Below are 19143 nucleotides of genomic sequence, written 5' to 3'. Positions count from 1 at the left end.
GCAGTGATAAAACCTCTTTTACTTTAACATACTTTCATCTTCCAGGCTTTGCCTGCCTTTCCCCAGTTGCCTGCTGTTCCCTTCCTCCTCCCTGAAAAACTCACTCCTTTACCTCTAAGCTTCCCCTTTAGGCTTGACTAATCCATTTTTACTGATTCACTTTCATAAATTCTTTCTCTTTGTCCCCCATTTTTCCCTCTTGCTTGATGCCCTGGTTAATCCTTTCTTTATCCCATACTCTGGTGTCCCAGATGACAAATCCTTAATTTATCTGCTTGGTAAGCTTAATCTTTAGACATACCCAGAATTCCTACCTTCAACACCTTTCCCCATCTCAGACCTCTACAGTCAGATGCTCTCAATTCCTACCCCCACATCCTCCCCTCATCAACCTTCTTTACCCCTTCAAAGAGACATTTCATAGTGCCTGGTTTTCTGATCTGAGAGTACTGCAGCTACTGTGAGCAGAGAACAAAGGATATTCTGATGACCCAAAGGGCTGTGGAAAGAAAGCTTGTATAATCATGCTTTTACACAGTCCCTGACCGCTGCACTGAGGTGGGGCAAAAGCAGCAATAAATAAAACAAGCAGGGAGACAATGGGGTGGGGAATGATTTGAATAAGCCACATTGCTTTCACGGGATAAAAAAGGATGCAATGGTCAGTGGCAGCTTATGTTATGCAGCTAGCAGATAATAATTCTCAAAGATTTCAGAAGAACCACCAGGCAGTAAATCGTGGACGCTCCTGACTTAGTTTTGACATGTAAAAGGAAAACAACATTAGCATTACTAGATAAAAAGGGGAATGTTTCACTCACTTTCACTATAGTCTCATATTCCATTTCTACTTCTGTTTTTCCTCTACTTCTTGTTCTTCTATGCTCTTTAAAACAAAACCAAGGATCATTTCAATTTGATGCGATTAACAATTACTCTAAGCTGAAATGACATAATTCTGTGCATTACAGTAAAATAACATCTCTTTAATCTATGCACTTAATGAAAAACAAAAGAATACTTCATGCTTCTGTGTGCTGGCTCATTAATATTTGACTAGGTACACGTTAGTCAGAGAAACCAGTCTTTTTGTCACCACCTGTCACTCCATACTACAAGAGGATATATTTCAACTGTGTTATGTGGGAGATCTGGGTTTAGTGAAAGTTGCAGCTTATGCACATTGCAAGAAGTGTCACTTTTTTTTCTGGGAAGGGGAAAGAAGCATGTCTCTGAAGGAAATGAGCATCAGCCATGCCACCTGAAGCATGTGCTTGAAAAAATACCTCTGGCCATTGCTGCAGGAAGGCCTCAGACTGCAATCGTGCCTAATCCCACAAACTCAGTGCAGTCTGGATGGATGGAAAGCCTTCAAGGACATCATCAAGTGCTTACAAGAGTGGTGCTGCCCCTTCACCAGACAGCCTATTCCCTTTCAGTCAGTCTTGCACAGTGCCTGAGTGTGACCAGGTTTGAGACACGCTGCTGCTGGAGATGTTACTACAGTTCAGTCGCCTCTGTCCTGAGTTGGTGTTTCTCTCTGGGGCTGGAACTTCGGTTTGATAGTTCAAAAGAGTGGCAGGATTGTCAGATTGTCCCATCGACCCAGAAGACCCTGACGTGCTGCAGGCAGCTACTCAGAGCGGACTCGCTTGGATAGCTGTGGTTCATCAAGCACCACTCTGAGCATCCTGAACTTAAAGTCTCTCTCTTGAAGAGGTCTAAGGTCTGGATCAGAGATGTCCTGAAGATAATCCAGCAGCAATCAAAAAGACCCAAGTTTTTTAGTCTGTGCAGTTACTAGAAGGTGGCTTCAAAATTATAGCCAGGAACTGAAAAAAATGGGCCAGCTTTTGGTTCTTGCCAAGTGTGGTCCTTAAATAACATTGCCGTGCCACGTTCAAGTGGCTGCAGTACGTGTCATTCCCTGTTGTGTTAGATTATTGTGGTAACTGTCTTGTTTTACTCTAAAATAAGTGTTATTTCAGTATCAGGGGATTTACCGCTTCATATGGATAGTAACTGCATTATTATATTGGTGAACTTTGTTCTGCTGGAAGAAGTTAAATCACAGCTCTTTTATGATACAGTTGGTACCACTAAAGTCTTGACACTTCCCACATCATACCCATCACACTCTATCACGCAGTCACATTGTATTTACATCGCCCAGGAGCCAGAGCTGTAATGGCATCCCATGTAATATGGTGATACTAGGTGGGAGTCAGTCATGGAATACCTGCATGCAAGTTCACTGCGGTAAACTGTGTTTTGTCTTAGCTGTCAGGTTTGTTACAAATGAAATTGAAAACTGAAACCTTTAAAAAGAAACAGAAATAGACAATAGCACAAAATAAAGTTTCTCATTTAATATTTAAAGACTAAATAGCTTCATAACTGAAGTAGTACTTTTAAAATTTGTTACAAAACATTTCCTCTCAAAGCATTTTCTTAAATTGAATATAATTATTGAGTCACTTCCTTAGTAATGGGTGAAGAAGCAGAACAATACGTCTGAGCACTGTGTCCTCATTTTGCTTTCATGCAGATTCATAAATGCCTTCTAATTGAGTCAAAATGGCAGGCAAAAAAATATAATTAGCTAACAATGTGGCTGCATTTGACTGAAATTCTGTGTGAGGGAACTTATGCCACCTTCTTATATTGTGAGCAACAAATAAATTAAACCATTTTATTTATTTTCTCCTTGAATTCTTTCTCACCTTGGTAGCAGTGGGCTGTAAAGCTACCGCGTTAACACTTACACAAATGGTGTTTTAAGATACATGTTGGGTATAAGATGGTCACGAAATGGGGTGCTAGTGATTGTGGTAGCTTGCACCATTTTGACATGCAAAACAAATCTAAAATATTAGCTGAGGAAGCAGAAGGTGACAGTTTGTAGCAGAAAAAAATGTAGCAGCAAGAATGTGAAATGTAAAGTGAAAAAAGAAAGCTACTTTGTTTTGCTTAGTTCCTTATCACTTTTCCTGATGCACTTCATTTTTCTGTCCCTTTGATCTATACGCTTCACTGGTTTTGTGTTCCCACTGACAGGCAAATCAGATTAAGTGCCTTACTTAAAATTGGCAATTTTTACAAAATCACATATATGTTTGTAGCACACAAACATTTTGTTACTGTGGATGTTGGCCTACTTACTTCAACGAGGCTTGTAACTACTGAAGGCGGCAGGTTAAGGTTTGATTAGAAATTCCCTTAAAACCAGTCTTGGAAAACGTTACTAAGCACCCTCTTGTTAAATTCCTTCATTTGTGCAAGTTTAATATTTTTCCTTACTTTTGGCACTGGTTTTAGCCAGCCTCCCTATTAAAGAACACATCTTGGTTTCTGAAACTGTGTGTCTACTTTGCATGCAGGTGACTGCAGGTATGTATTGGCTCGTGCTCACATGCCAGGATTTGAGTGTGCAAGTAGGCACACAGCTGCCAAGGCACAGGTTTTACCTACCTGGAGGATGAACATCAGGCCCAAAATAAGTAAACATTTCAAAAAAAGAAACATCCAAAACCCAATAACACACCCCCCCCACCCCCCCCCACCCCCCCCATGTAATCAAACTGAGGATCTTCCCTTTGATTATTTATCAAAACACAGTCCACTGAAAGTAACAGAGATATCTGGATAGCATGAATTCCACAGTGATAGGAAATTACAAGGTTACAAGACAAAACTATTTAGCTGTAAGTAGGGTACACACCACTCAAAACCTGTAGTTTATAGAGCTTTTAACAATATAGTCTGTGCACTTGCACCATTAGGACACTCCGGATCCAAATGACGCCAGTGTAGCAGACGTATATTATATATTACGCACACATATTTACCACAGGGGCGCTCACTAGTTTTGGAGCTCCGGGCACTGTCTTGCAGCATAAGAAAGAAAAAGTCAGAAACACAGGGATTAAAACAATCACCAAATTTCAAGCTCTCTTCCGTTCTGCTGGTCATGACTGTACTTGTCGTAATTACCTGGTCTTTAAAATCCCCAAGCAGCTTCTTGGTTCTAGTGTGAGAAGTATCTTTCTGAATATACAAACATTGCATTAAGCAGCTTTTTGTGAAATCTCTCATGCATAGGTAATACAACACAGAAAATACAGAATACTTTCTCAATTCATAACTAAGCAGCCAAATATCTATTGCTTTTATTAGTACTAAGACAACATTTTAGAGAAGATGCACATGGGAACTAGACTGCAGAAGAACACTAATGACAAGGGGAAGTGTTAAAACACTATCTCCTATTCAAAGTCAATGTCTACCTAACGCTGTTTTCCCAGCAGTTTTCTACAGACATCAGAAATCACAAAGTCTAGAAATCAATCCAGTGCAAGTTTAAGCTTTTAAAATACTGAAGTCAAATGTATTGTGGTTTATCTGATGATCCTGGATGTGTCCTCACTTGTGCAAAGGCCACAAAAGAGGCTGCATTTTACTTTTCTGGTTCTAAGCTGTTGTGAGAAGCTGTGTTCTGTTCTTATTTATCATGACACTACTATAAAGAACTATTGCCACAATTAGTCCAGATTTATATTCTTGCTAGGGCATAGAAACGTGGCACAGAAATTCACCATAATAAATTATGCTGACCTAAGACCTCCAATCAAATGTTGTTAATGTGACTATTCTTTACAATTATCTTTTATGAACCTTTAAAAATACAATGAAGAAAATCGCACTGTATCAGAGAAAAGAAAAAGGGAATACTGCTCATCCACAAGAGCTGCTTCACAGCACATCGCTTTGTTCTCTTAATAATTCACGCCTCTCAGTTACTCAGCAACTTACATGTGTTGCTGTTGGCTCTGCCTTGGGCATACACTTACAGTGTCTTCTGAGACCACAGCAGCACAAAATGACCATGTTAGAGAAAGAAGGAAAGATTTTAAAAAGCAGTTTGAGGTGAAATGGAAAAGTTTTAAGCAATGGCGCAACCCAAATGACTTAAGATTTTTAGAAATGATACATTCATGCCTAGCTCCTTCTCTTGTTTCTGTACCATATTCCTCTTGGCAAGGGTTCTGCTAGCTAAAGGATACCTCTTCTCTGGTGGCAACGAGGGGACATATTTCTGCTGAAACTCCGGCCAGCTGACTAAGAAGCAAGCAGTGCTCACTGGCCACTAAATTAGGGGAAGAACACAAGCCATCGGGAAAACAGTATATACTGTCCATTATTTCATCAATGGACCAAGAAAAATGTTTCCTAGTCTTTACAGAAGCAGCTCTGGCCTACATTACTAAGCCATGACTGCTGTTCAAAATTTGTTTCCAGCTGTGTTGCGTGTTGTAGAGTTCATCTTCAAAATAATGTGCCAGATGTGTTTTACATAAAAGCGTGCTTTATATAGGTATCTACAAACAGAAGACTGAATTGCAAAACCAAGCAAAAAAGGAAAAGAAAGGGTACAGGGCATGCTTTCCCTGGGGTGTAATCTATAGCGAGGTTGCACAAACAGACACTTAAGACAAAATCTAGCTCATGGCAACACAAAAAGAGTACAAAAAACATTTAAGGTAGCAACTTGTCTTCACATTGTGAAAGCAGTGAAATCTTGTTATATTCTCATCTTCCTTGGATCAGAAAAGATCCTCCAGTCCACATCCTTGCCAAAAAGCCAATGCACATGTTGGTTTGCTTATTAATGGATGTGAGCCTGACTGTGAAGTAGGCAGACGGAGGAAGAAATGCAGGAGGAAGAGAATGGTCCTGGCTTTGATCTCTCTCAGTGGAACAGTAAACCCAATCCAGATTAATTCTACTGCATGACAGTGAAAATCACTGGTTTAACAACGATGTGAGTGAAACCCATCACTATGCAATTTCACCCTTAAGATATACAAACACGATCCAACTGCAGCAAGAACAGTCTTCAAATGCACTCCTATTTCTCATCCTAGGGAAAAAAAAGTACATTTCTGTTCCTGCTTCCTATTGATTACTTTTGTTATTAAGTTTTTTTAAAAATCAAATACTATAATATGACAGCTCCAGAAATGCCAGAAGATTAAGTCAGAATATATATTTTTCAGCTCAACCCCCCCCCCCCCCCAACAAAACTCCCAAACCTCAATACAAGGTCCAGGCAAATTATGAAATTCTATCACCTTTACTGTACATAGAATAACATTTATTAACTTGCAAGCTAGATAAAGATCAAGGCAATGGAATTTATTTCTCAGAAACGTATTTCCATTAATATGATGACCATTAGATACAAAAAGTCCAATCTGGGACTCTTATCCCGAGTTCATGTTCCTGTGGTCAAGCACAAAGAGTTAACGTGCTGCGGTAAGGAGGCTGATGAGATTCTGTGAATGTCTCACTGGACAAGTTGAATTTTAAGTCTCAAAGACTTACTCATTTAGGACACAGGCTTGCTCCACTGAAGTTAGTCTGAATTTTGCTATTGATATCAGTCAGAGTACACTAAAAGTTCACTCCCTGCTCCAGGGATGCATTTGGCAAATTGCCTTAGTCTGAGAGGTAGTCAGCCAACCCCTGTGAATCAACTCCTCATCAAAAAGAGGTCAAAATTACTTTAAAAATGGAAAGAATGCTAGGGAAAGCAGTACTGCTACAGCTAATCCAGAACAGCAGGTTGGCAAGGGATTATTTTAGGGTTCATCAGCAGTGATGAAAGAATGCATTCCAATCTGGTCAATTAAAGGGAACGAAAGACTCAAAAAGACTTAGATTACTACTGGGAGTGAGCTAAACAAAGAAAGGGAATAAAGAAGCATATTGTATTTTTACTAGGCAGAAAGGGGTTTTGTTATTACTCAGTAAGCACTAAACTGAGGTCAAGAGTTCTTTCACTAGCCATGGTGACACGGCCACCAAGAGCTTTAAGAACTACTAACATCTCTTACATGATAATGAAGCCTTTTTAGCTGCCCTGTAACGGTCCCATTACTGTAAAGCTGGGTTCTTGTCTGCGTTCCGAGGCTCCTATACAGAAAGCAGTGAGTGTTCACAAAACCTGTTACATTATGGAGACTATAAAGCTGTCAAAGACTTTACGCAAGAATCTACATTACTGAGGACACTTTTCCTTTTGTAAAGACTTAGTATGTCTAGATCACACATTCAAATATTCCTTTGATACAGATTAAGTATCTCAATATTTCATGTTAAGCAATGCTGAAACCTCACTCATCGTTTAAAACTCAAGTGTTCCAAAGACGTATGTATGTGTGTAAGAATGTTAACAAGGGCTGGGAAGGACCTCTGTTCTCTGAGGTGAACCATAAAACTAAAGAGAAATCAGCTCAGCTCCATCTTGAAAATAGCTTTCTGTCTGCACAATGCTTAATTTTAAAGCAAGGTATATAGCACCCAAAACTGGAACTACTTGTCTGGTGCCTAGTTAGGTATCAGATAACCTAGTTGAGTTATTTCTGTAAGAACACAGCTTGCAGCAGTATTCTGTGTTGGCTCAGTCTTCCCTCTGTCCTAATAGTAAACAGGTCAAAGAAAGTAAAGCCCAAAAGCTTTTCAATTAAACACACTTGTTGCCCCAGTTTAGCAAGTGTACATGATTTGATTGTCTGAAAGTGTAAACTGTTAATACATGGATTTTGTAAGTAAATTATCTTCAGGGGATGTAAAGGAGCATGTCCTCTGATCTTGATAGTGAGACAGCAATTGCTTTTCCGTAAATGATATTAAAATTTGGAAGACTGCAAATTAAAGAAAATTCTTCTCCCATGCCAAAACATCACTCTAAATCACACCAGTATATATTCAAAATGATACCAATAACATCTCTGAAATGATTATGAGCAAATGCCAGTGAAACTGAGATAAGCGTTGGGCAAATGGACGTCTCATTGATTCAATGCCTCACACAAATGCAATAGTTTAGTTGTCTTATCTGACAAACCGATTTCCTTAGCAACTTTCTGTAAGTCATTTCACTGCTAAGGTCTCAACCCTTTCATTTGCAAAACTGTATGAAATATAAGTTATTAGTTCAAATTTTAATATTATTAGAACCTGAAAGCAATAGCATAGTCTTGTCTTACAGAGGTAGCTGATAGTTTAGGCAATTTTAGTTCCTTCTCTGTGTTAAATATAGCAGATTGCAAAGCTCTCCCTGCAGTAAAAGGAGATTTATTTCCTAAGAATGTTCAAAATCCAAATCCTTTTCCTAATGAAGTGTCAGATAAAAGGATCTTTTACACAAACACCACATCAAGAAAACGTCATCTCCCAAAAATTCATTAAACATTAAATGATTGTGAAATAGACAAAAAAATTGTTGTTTTTTAACAAATCATTATGAGCTTCATTTATTTTGTAACATGCAATACATATGACATTTAGTTCTTCAAATGACTACACAGGGGAAGTCCCTTCTATCCCAACGCTCTGTACTCTATAATAAGCTCATTTATTTGTGTCTAAGAACAGATTTTCAGCTCCATTCTTTTCTGAAAGCCAAGTTAGCTTCAGACAGATAATGTAGCTACTGCTAATAAAGTCAAGATGCCTTAATGTCAATTTGCTGAATGGAAAATCCTGCTTTTATTGAACTAATTTAGTATAGCAGTACCTGTTTAAGATCAATCCATAGCAGACTATTTCCTATTTATTGCTAATTAAAATCATGGATTTCCTGTGCCAAACAGCACATAAACCTGAAAAATTAGTTACAAACCCAGAGTGTTATTGACTCAGCTGGTGGACTATGTCTAGCCTTATCACCTAATGCTGAGGTTCATAAAAACAACTACTCTAAGCAACGACAAAATGGGCAAGGTGAGGTCAGGTGATGAGGGAAAAATCAGAGACACTGACTGAGATCTGTCTTCTCACCATTATGAAGTGCAGAATGGCTTAACCATGGCTTTCACCTCCAGCCTGAGGAACCAAGAGCACAGCAGGGTGGAACTCTTTCTTGGCACATGAAATGTGAGGACCACCCAGGCTTTCTGTCTCAATTCCAGCCCTTTCCGGCCTTGAAGAGAATAATAGACTAGTTGTGCGCCAAGGGGATATCTGCAGGTGGCAGCTGGGTTTGACCTTACCCACCCACACTTCTGTTGTCAGGTCTATACAAAAATATTTTCAACTGATTGTGCTGGGTAGATACAGGCAAATTCTTTCACTTCTGGAACATAGTTAAGTCAGGAAAGTACACAACCATGGGAACAGCTAAGAAAAATGGAAATATTGGAGTGGTCCTGAATTAAGGAAGATTCCACCCAGTGCTTTCAGTACATTGCTCCAGAGTATTCATGTTCCTGAGATCTGAGCCTCTATCTGAACTGCAGAGTTACCAGGAAAGCAGTACCCACTGGGCTCCATCACAACACCGAACTTCCAGAGAACGCGGAGAACAGCAGTGCAACCCCTGTCTATTTTCACTAAACCTCATAATCTGAAAGAAGATGCAATTACAGGAAAAGCACTACTCTTGCTTACTAGTGAATCATCTTTTTTTCTTCTCCAAAAATCTTTGCCTCATTCCCACTGCAAAAAGCTAAAATCTGCTCAGGCTCATCTTAGGGCAACTCTTATCAACACAGCAGCCTGAACTACATTTCCACCAGGAAGTTTCAGTTCAGGACGCTATGCCCAAAGTGACATACAGCAGTAATAACCCGCTAGGAAGCAACCCTGCAGACTTCAGAAGAGGCACGTCTTCAGAGCTTTGGCAAATCAGCTGCCAACAAATGTTTCTTTGCACCAAGGCCAGCAAAGCCTTGGTGAGGCAAAGACACATCTCTTTTACAGCCTCTAAAGCTTTTATTTTATGTGCCCAGGTAAGCTAGTTGTCTGAGCGTTATACACGTGGATAATTTCAGAGTTTAAACCCAACCAGGAAATGTTATGAATGATAATATTAACAAATGTCAGTCTGGAAGATTCTGAATTCTCAATAGTTACATGATGCTTATCTCAGAGCAGCAACAATCAGAAGCAATTATAAGATCCAGACCAAAACCATACCCATTGTGGGCTGGTAGGTGAAGTTCTCAAACCAGAAGTGGAAGAACTCTTCATTCACCAGGCTAAATAGACTGTGATGACGGACGCTAGGCTACTACTATGTTATAAAATGTTGTATTGAGTCTTACAAAACTTAAAAGGCAAACAAAAAAAATCTCAATGCTTTATAAAGGCAGGCCTGAACATTTACAAGTTCAGAAGAAACTGGATTTAAAAGTCTAACTTTACTACCAGCATTTTCTTTAACACCCCAAAATTACTATTCAAACTGCTATCCCAGTCTGTCTCATTAATTTCTAAGTTGTTGGATGTTTTTTTTTTTTTTAAAAGTGCTTGGAGATATTAATCACATTGCAAAAAATATAGGTGTATAATTAATGCAATAATCATGCTGAATGTATATTCACTAAGCTTAATAAGAAGTACTTCAAGTTGTCTTAATACAAGTGTTTCGTTTCTCCTCGAATATTTATATAATTTCTTTGCTTGAAAACTACATGTGGGAAGCAACTAGGGCAGGGACAGTCTTCTTGTAAGAGGCCCATGCAGAATCAAGCATTTTAAGGGTCTCTGTTCCTGCACTGAGCTATTGCAAATTCAGGAACACTATCATTTCTTGAAGAGATGGGATCCCACTATATCTGCAAAAATACAAGGAGGCTTAAGTACTCTTGTCGTATTTCAAATTCAGTCAGGCTCCAAGTTTTTTTCAGGAGGGCTTAAATTCAAATTTATGGATAACTTAAATTGGTTAATTTTTCTTCAAAACTTAAAAAGTAGATCATATCCCTCGCAATCCTGCTTTCTCTCCTGAAGATTATGCCATTCTTGCAAGCATGGCTGAGCAAATTCTGTATCTGCTTGCTAGTTGCTGTAGCTTAAATTAATTAAGTGCATTAATGTACTCTGCTGCCAACTGGAATTTACATGAACAGGCATGACCACAAATAAGGAAGATATTTGGGGGTTACTTATCTCGCGCAGCTGACTGCAGGGAAGGGCAGGGCAGAAGGCTAAGGTCAGTGTCGGATGCAGCTGGCCTCAGCTGGGGTCAGTTTGGAGGCTGCTCAACAGCACTAACCACTGATGAAATGCAGAAGTAATGGGAAGTGAAAGAAGCAAATATTTGCAATAGCACTTATCTGTGTTTCTTATTAAAAGAATATAATAAAATTAATAATGATAAAATGAATATAGCTATTAATGCTTTTGTTGGTATTTAGAGGATGAAATGTACTTTTGTTTAGAGGACTAAACAGTTCCTATTCTTTGAAAGCTTGAACAGTCCTTCGTTTATCTTCATCTTGTTTTCCAACATAACTTATTTATTTACAGTATGTCAGGGGAGAAACTTAATTACTAAGGGCATTTTCCAATTAACTTCCTTAATTAAAAGTTAGGCTCAGTTGGTTTGTAAATAGTATTATCTAAACCCACAAAATTCATAGATTTTGGGAAAAGGTTGAGAATACCCATCTTTCTTCAGTCTCCAGGTGTTACAGATTGGTGACATTCTGAATGTCTGCTCATTTTCCCCTGATTTGGAAACAATTTTATTTGCTCCAAAAGTCTCTAACGCTATTAGGGAATTATTGTTCCCTTTGGTTTCTGTTAGTGCTATAAGCAAATGTTTACATGGAAGTATGCACTTAAAACTAGTAGCTTTAATGAGTTTTAAGTTCTGCTCGGAATACGAATATGTAACGAGAGTGTCTGCAGAGATCCAACTTCATGAATTTGTGCCAGACTCCAGTAATATCCTAGGAAATGTCTGCTGCTGCACCGATGCAAACATCTGCCATTCAGACTGAGATCTTTAGAAATCAGTGTAAGAATTCACAGTTTCAGGAGGGACCACAATTTCATCTTGAGTGCAATGAAATCCTTAATGAAGTTGGTGTCTTTCGAATTCTATCTTTGAAATTAAACCAGACTCATGAATAGGAACCTAGAGATCACATTGCGATGCCTGACTTGTTGATCGATTAGAAACAGACTCATCCAACTGAGTAGTTCATAAGTACTGGAAAAAGATTTAAATCCAATAAAGTGAAAAAAGATGATTGCAAACCACTTAAAAGCAGTAAAATTACTTATTTCCCTAGCGCATTTGTACCAAGTGAATAACCATACTCTTTGTGGATGCGAAGATATTTCACATCTAAAAATAACTTATGCTGTAGACCAACTGCAAATCTAGATATACCCAAGGCTGCCTTTAGTTGTAGGTCAATTTATAATACTCATGTAAAATAAAAATGAAAGTAAGCTTAAAGCAAAATTAGATGTTAATACTTTCCACACATCCATCACGGACATACACTATGAGTTGCTGCAAACTTTCTGAGACACAGTAATCTAGATGAGCATACGTCTTAACAGTTTCAATACTATACCAGATTTTTTCCCATATGTTGAAAAAGTGATATTCAGTGGACAATAACAACTTTACATTATGAGAATGTGTATTATATTTCATCATTCGCTATTTCTCCTTTTGTAATGCCAGTTGGCTTCCAGCAAGAGAAAATCTCAACCTCAAACACATGCAGGTAGGTCAACTGGAAGTAACACAACTTCTTACACTCTCACCCAAGTGCTGACCTGAGACATTCTTTATTGTGGGCAGGTATAAACATATGGCTAACTCCTGCTCACATCCTGACTGTCTTACAACAGCCTCACACAAATTTTAAGCTGCAGTTTTCTTTGCTAGCACTAGAGAAACTGAAATTAATGTGGTCCCATACATTTACTGTGCAAGAAGAGTAGCTTCCATGTTCCCATAAAATGCTTTTAGAAATAATAATGACAAATACTAATACTAATAATAATAGCTGGAAACTCCAATATGGCCTAGCTGTAACTGGAGAAACCAAATAACTCTGAATTTTGAAGACTATTTAGTTCACAGTATGTGAACACACATTTTACATTAGTGTGTGTGTGTGCAGAAAACAGCATTACATTCTCATTTTGTATTGACATTTTTAACTGCATGAGTCATAACGCAAGGAAAGCAGGCTGAGGAAACCTGATGGCATCCACACTTCACAGTGTTTCCTTTTTTTAAGAAGAAAAAGGCTTCTTCTGTTCAGGACAATGTAAGGGGGAACTTCTTTGCTGTAGGTTTGGCATATGTGAAATCCGTTTTGTAGATAGCATGGAACCTGGAAATTCATATATCTGCCCTTCCCCTTTTTTTGTTTTCCATACAAGGGAAATTCTGACTTCATTGTTAATGCAGTCAACTAGGAGAACTCGACTAGACCACAAAACTCCTTTGTGGGATTAGTGGTTTCAAAACAGGACTGGGAACCATCAGAACTGGATTCTAATGCTGTCATGCAGACATGTCACTCCGAAAGATGCTTAAGCAAAGATTTCAAACATGACACCTAAAGTAAGGCAGCAAAATGCAATGTTAACCATGCACTCCAGCAAAGCCTTTGATACATGAAAAATGCTGTACTGTTTTGAGCTGGAAACAACACAGAGAAGGTTTATTATACATTATTTTCCTTCTGGAATTTTCTATTCATTTTAGATTTCAGACCCACAGATTTAAAACTCACAGCCAAATTTGTCTTGATATTGTCATTTCAACTGAGCTACAAGTATTTTCTACTTGTTGGGTTAAGCTTCAGAGACTTAAAAACTGAGTGCTTCAAAAGCCAAGTTACACGAAAAACGCATCCTTGGACAGTATCTGGAATCTGTCTTTTTAGCAGCAACTGACTATAATGAACCATTTTTGCTTTACTTGGTGTCTTCTGCCTCACTTATACGTACTCTGAATTCCAGTGAATTCTCAGTCATTCACTGAAATGGAAGTATACATGTAGTGATTTGGAACTAAAAGTAGCTACCGCTGACAAACAGCAGACTACCAAATGGCAGCAGTGCCCGTAAGATTTCCTAGAATCAAGAAACCTTACTTTCGGATTTTCCCTTAAAATATTCTTGTGATTGCAGGTAACCGTCCTGTAGCTTCTGCTCAGTGGACCAGTCTTGTTACCAAGGTCACCTTTGCAGGGTTATATTTGCATCCAGCTGACGCTGATTCATGTTGCCAGATGGCTAAGGACAAAGCACAATTGCTCAACACAACGTGTGACCTACTTACACGCCTAACAATCTGCTCTTTAATACTTTGGAAATGCATGGAGACTTTGATTAAAATTTTAATTTTGTTTCATAGTTAGCCCACATGTGGCATGTACATTTTGCATACCAGATACATCTGTTCCAACAGGGCAGTAGCATGACGACTCCAGCTTCTTTCTAAAACAGGGCATATGAATGCGTAAGTGTAATTTCTGTATTTCCTAAAGGCGCTCTCAAAAGTAATTACAAACTATTGGTTTACATACAGACAACTAATGAAAAGCCAAACACTCACGCTGGCACTGCATAAACAAATAATGACGACAGTAATATGTCAGCTCTAGAAAAGAAGAGTGAAGACATGATACACACAAAAATTCATGTAGGGTTGCTAATCAAATATATGGAAAGTCATGGGGAAACTCCATCTGTGCTCAGTCTCATATATATTTACAGGATAAGTGGGATAACATAATTTCTGCCCTAGCTACAACGTGAAGAAATGTAAGAATACTAGAAGCGACATTTGGTCGTTGTAGGCCAGATTCCCCGAATTGCTCAGGGCTTTAGGAACATAATAATCACCAGACTGAATCAGACCCAAGGTTAACTAAGACCTGCACTCTGCCTCTGCCCTTTACTAGTACCAGATGCTGTACAAGGATAAAAGATCTCTAGAGCAGACACAGATAAAATAATTCCCACCTTCAAGCAGGCCCTCCTGGTCCCGATCTCTCGTAGTTAAAGACTGAGTTAAGTCTCCTGGAGTTCAAGTTTTAGTAAAGTTTTAGTTCCTTTCAAAGTACTGGTCCACACGAATTTCAGCTCTGAAAGTATTTCATTTCTGAAGCAATATTCTAAAAATATTTAATTTCTTTCTCATTTATGTGAAAGGAAAGAAGGAACAAAAAAGCCTGCAGAGAAGCAGGTCTAATGTCATACTATAGATTGAGGAGGAGGTGATAGATGCTACCTGGAAACTGTTCCATCACATACTAATATTATCTATTCATAAGAAAGTGAGAAGGGAAAGCAGGGAGAAGCAGTTGTATCATAATGCAGATGGAGCTAATGATAACAGAGCAAATAAAAATAATTAGCAGAACATTGACTAAACTTTATCAGTGAACCAAATACGTTATTGCTGAATAAAGATGTGAAGAGTTACACTCAGGATATATCATTACATTATTTGACATTCTGAAGTTCTCCCGGTGAATACTACCTAAAAGGAGACACTAAATCAGGCTGGTGTGCTAAATGCAGAAGGGACCACCACTCCCTCACAAGCTTCTCACCAACATACAAGTCTTGTGAGCCTGATTTTGTCTTGCAGCACAAGTTTCTCCCCTCTCCCCACAGCTCTGCGAGGTTACCTTGCCTGCAGAATCACAGGAGAGTGCATGTAGGAATGAATTGACCCTGCTGCGCACCTGGTGTTTGCCACACAGCCAGTATCATTTTTACCAAGAAGTTCCCTGCTCCTCTAAGACTTGAAAGATGTCTAGAAAGGACATTCCAGTTGTGGATGAGAGACAGCAGAAATATCTTACAAAGAAAAAAAAAAAAAGATGCCCATGAGTCTGTACCTATTTTTTTTTCTCTACATTTACACTTTATGGAAAAGATTTACCCAGGAAAGTGCCATTACTGTTCTGCTACTTTGCCATAAATTAAGTTTTGAAAAAGAAAATAATGCATGCACACAGATACTAAAAGTAGCAAAAAATCTGCATTTATGTAATTATTAAGGAAAGCAGAACAGTTCTAGAAAAAATACCAAGCATTCCTTTTCAAAATGAAAAATCAGAGAAATCCCCTTTTCTTTTTAAACGAAAGGAAGTCCAAACCCAAATTTTAAAGCCAAATTTTCACATGTCAAATAGAACTTTTAGTATCCATAGAACATTAAATTGTTTTAAAAATACTTAAGTATTTGTAGAAAACATAATATAATTATTATGACTACTCTACCATACAAAACACAAGTACCCTTGTCCTGAGCAGTGCATCATCCTCAGACTGGTAAAAGTTGATCCTCATGGCACAGGTCTAGATCCTGTCACTATGTCCATCTGGTGGACCTGATTCCACAGCTTCTGTTCTGCATAAACCTCTTCATACAGAATGTCTTCGATTACAGGCACCAAACACATAGCAGAAAGCCGGTTTTAGCCAGTGACCCCAGTACAAATTTAAGGTTGCATATTGCCCTCAACCCATAGCAAAGCTCCCACAGCTTTGCAATCAGAGCGCTGCCCAAAGAACACGGAGATGACCTGACTTTCACGTAGTAACAGTGCTATACACAAACACACGTTATTATTTTTCTAGTTTCTAGACTAATGTGGATAGCACTTTAGTGCATCTGATTAAAACTTCCAATGTCTTGTGTCCATTAGTGCTGTGCAGTGGAATAATAAACACATCCTAGCCCTGACAGCACACACCTAGTGAACTGAAATAGGTCTCTCTCCGGGCTGCTTAGCAGAGGGCATCCTCCACCTCTGCTGGGTCTGATTATTCTTCAACTTAAAAAGTCTGTGGAGGAGGCAAAGTGTCTGTTTAATTTGCTGTTGTGTGGGAAAGAGGCAAAGGTGTCTGTGACTACACTGTGCTTGGAAATTGTTTGCTCTTGGTAAAGCCTGCACTTTTTAAGCAACATGCCACAGAAAACAAACATAATTGCAGAGAGGCTCCTTAAATGAGAACAAAGTAAACAGAGATGCTTCATCAGAAGTTACATCCCCTGATTCTGCTTTTGCTGTCAAGTCCCCTGATTTTTCTTCTCTTTGGTTCAACTCAAAATTTAATTATCTTCCATAGAAAACACAAGTTGTTATGCTTATGTTAACAATACTTGGAAGAAAAAGGGTTTCTTTTCGCAAGTCTGTCTTCAGGAAAATAGATAAATTTAGTAAAAATCATACTTGTTTGCTCTTTAGATCCTTCAAACAGTGGTTTGCAACTGCTTCACGCGCCCTGTAGCTTCATGTTTATACATGGCCTATACCGACACATCTATAGGGAACAGCAGCCATGTCTGTCACCGGCCACATACAGTAGAATGGCTTCTGAGGGGTTCTGCTACCTGCTGACAAGCTACGGCAGTAAGGGACTCGGGGACACGCGTGGTGATGTGGCAGGTGCTCAGCACCATGAAAAAGAGAGCTTGCAACATATGAAGAAATGATGAATACAGCTCACATAGTCCCTCACTCCAATTATCACTCACGCACAAAACATCTGTCAGTGTGGTGCCTTGGTTTAGAGAACACAGAGGAGAAAGATAACTCTGTCTGTCGCATTTCCCCAGCAGATACACACTCCTTATGTTCTTTTCAAATTCTGTAGTTACGGAATATTTAAATTTTAATCATGGAGAAAACAAAGGAAGTAGGTTAGATGAAAATTTATTGAATTTAAAGGAGTGGAATCATTATTTCAAAATGTTTCAATTTTGTCCCAGTGATTTGTAGGAAATAATGGCAAAAATAAAACAGCAGACTTGAATTATCTTTAATAAAGCTATGGGAAACTGTTGGCCATAGACCTGATGTACCTGTAATTCTTATAACCACACCTGCATTTAGGATTCAAAACTGGAGTTCAGATCATTTTTCTATGCTGTATTTGAGTTCAGAATAAAGATAGCAATGATAACTTGAGGTTACTTGATGGGCATTAGACATTATATTTTAATCACACTCTCAAAGGCACAGAGCATGTTAAAAATACCAGTTTTACTACTCAGCTGTGGTTTGAGACAATCACTAAGCAATCACAAAAGGGAGAAATGTCTTAAATAGTATGAAACTGGGGTAAACTAGGAATAGTAATACAATTGAACAGTTTTGTTTGGGTTAGTGCTCAGTTTTGTTTTGCTGGAAGAGCTAGATGGATCATATTCAGGATAGCTCTTTATTTAAGGAACAGAGTACACACCATAAATTAAAAAGTATAAATATTTAAAGTTTTGTTGTAAGTGTACACAACCAATCTATTATGGCTGAACTCCTTTTTCTAGGCAATGGCTACAATAGATGGCCTTAAAAGCGATCATTTAATATAATATTGGGCAAAGGCCAAGAGAAACTCTAGTTTCCATAATGGTGCACTAGAGATTTCTTTATTTTGAAGTGCCACATGGAATGTCTAAATTAAGTCATAGAAGCAAAAAAATTCATGGTATCCAAAACCTTTGCTTGGGCATATACTCCATGGCATCACTCTGTTGATCATACTGGAGCTAACAGAGCTGTTCACCAATTATTAACTCAAATGATCAACTGTTTCAAAGCTGTCAAGCCTAATGCCAGCTCTTTTCAGAACTGCACTCCTGACCACAAGTCCAGATGTGCTTTTAGGGTTATAATGAAGAGTAACCCAAAAGAAAAAAAAACAAACACCAAAGTGCCCAAAGTCCCATAGCCAAGTACCAGGAATTCCAAAGAGTTTCCATTTGGAAATGGCTGAGAATAGAACAAGAACACAATCAAAACCAGTCTCCAGAAGCATGTGCTTGGAGAAAAGCATAGTTCAGTGAGTATACAAAACCCCCTCAAAAACTAAACTGTAGCAAAAGATGAAGGCAAATGGGGAAGATCAACACAGACTGGAAAGCACAATTTTTTCATATAGCCAAAGTGGTTACAGAATAAATTCCAGAATTAAAAAACATGGTCTGTCTACTATGTATTTTCACCTGTGTAAGATTTTTTAAGCCATAAGCACTACTTTAATGTTCCTCTCGTTTTGTCTCTCCACTGTCTCTGAAGCTGCTCCCGGGGACTTGAAAGCACTGTGACTGTGTCCCTAGACGCGTGACTGCCAGGCAGGTTTCAGCTGTAAAACACTTCCCTCCTCTCTCATACCTTGTCATTTACCATCAGCTGTGATCTGGTGTCATCTCTGTGAAACTCTGCTTGGGGAAGCAGTTAATGTTTGTCTTCATAAGCAAAAAAGAATGACCTTAATTTGTGCCCTCGCACGGGCAGTGAGCAGAGCGCGGCAGGCACCTGTGCTGGGTCCTGGTGCTGTCCCATGCGCTACCGA

General features: G+C 38.7%; 1 protein-coding gene across 3 annotated transcripts in view; it reads right to left on the bottom strand.

Annotated features, from left to right (window-relative positions):
- Nucleotides 1-19143, bottom strand: part of PLCB1 (phospholipase C beta 1) — a 408255-nt gene that overhangs the window by 21656 nt on the left and 367456 nt on the right. The window contains exon 32 of one of the 3 annotated variants that reach the window (XM_080407722.1): nt 822-886. The exons of the other annotated variants lie outside the window; for them this stretch is intronic. Within the exon in view, the coding sequence (XP_080263848.1) occupies nt 848-886 (39 nt within the window). The 3' untranslated portion in view covers nt 822-847. The remainder of the gene's footprint in view (nt 1-821; nt 887-19143) is intronic. 3 annotated transcript variants of the gene reach the window in all.

Source organism: Falco punctatus (genome assembly GCF_963210335.1).
Source record: "Falco punctatus genome assembly, chromosome: 12".
Classification (NCBI taxonomy): Eukaryota; Metazoa; Chordata; class Aves; order Falconiformes; family Falconidae; genus Falco; species Falco punctatus.
The sequence above is the reverse complement of the archived record's forward strand: the minus strand, read 5'-3'. Positions and strand labels throughout refer to the sequence as shown.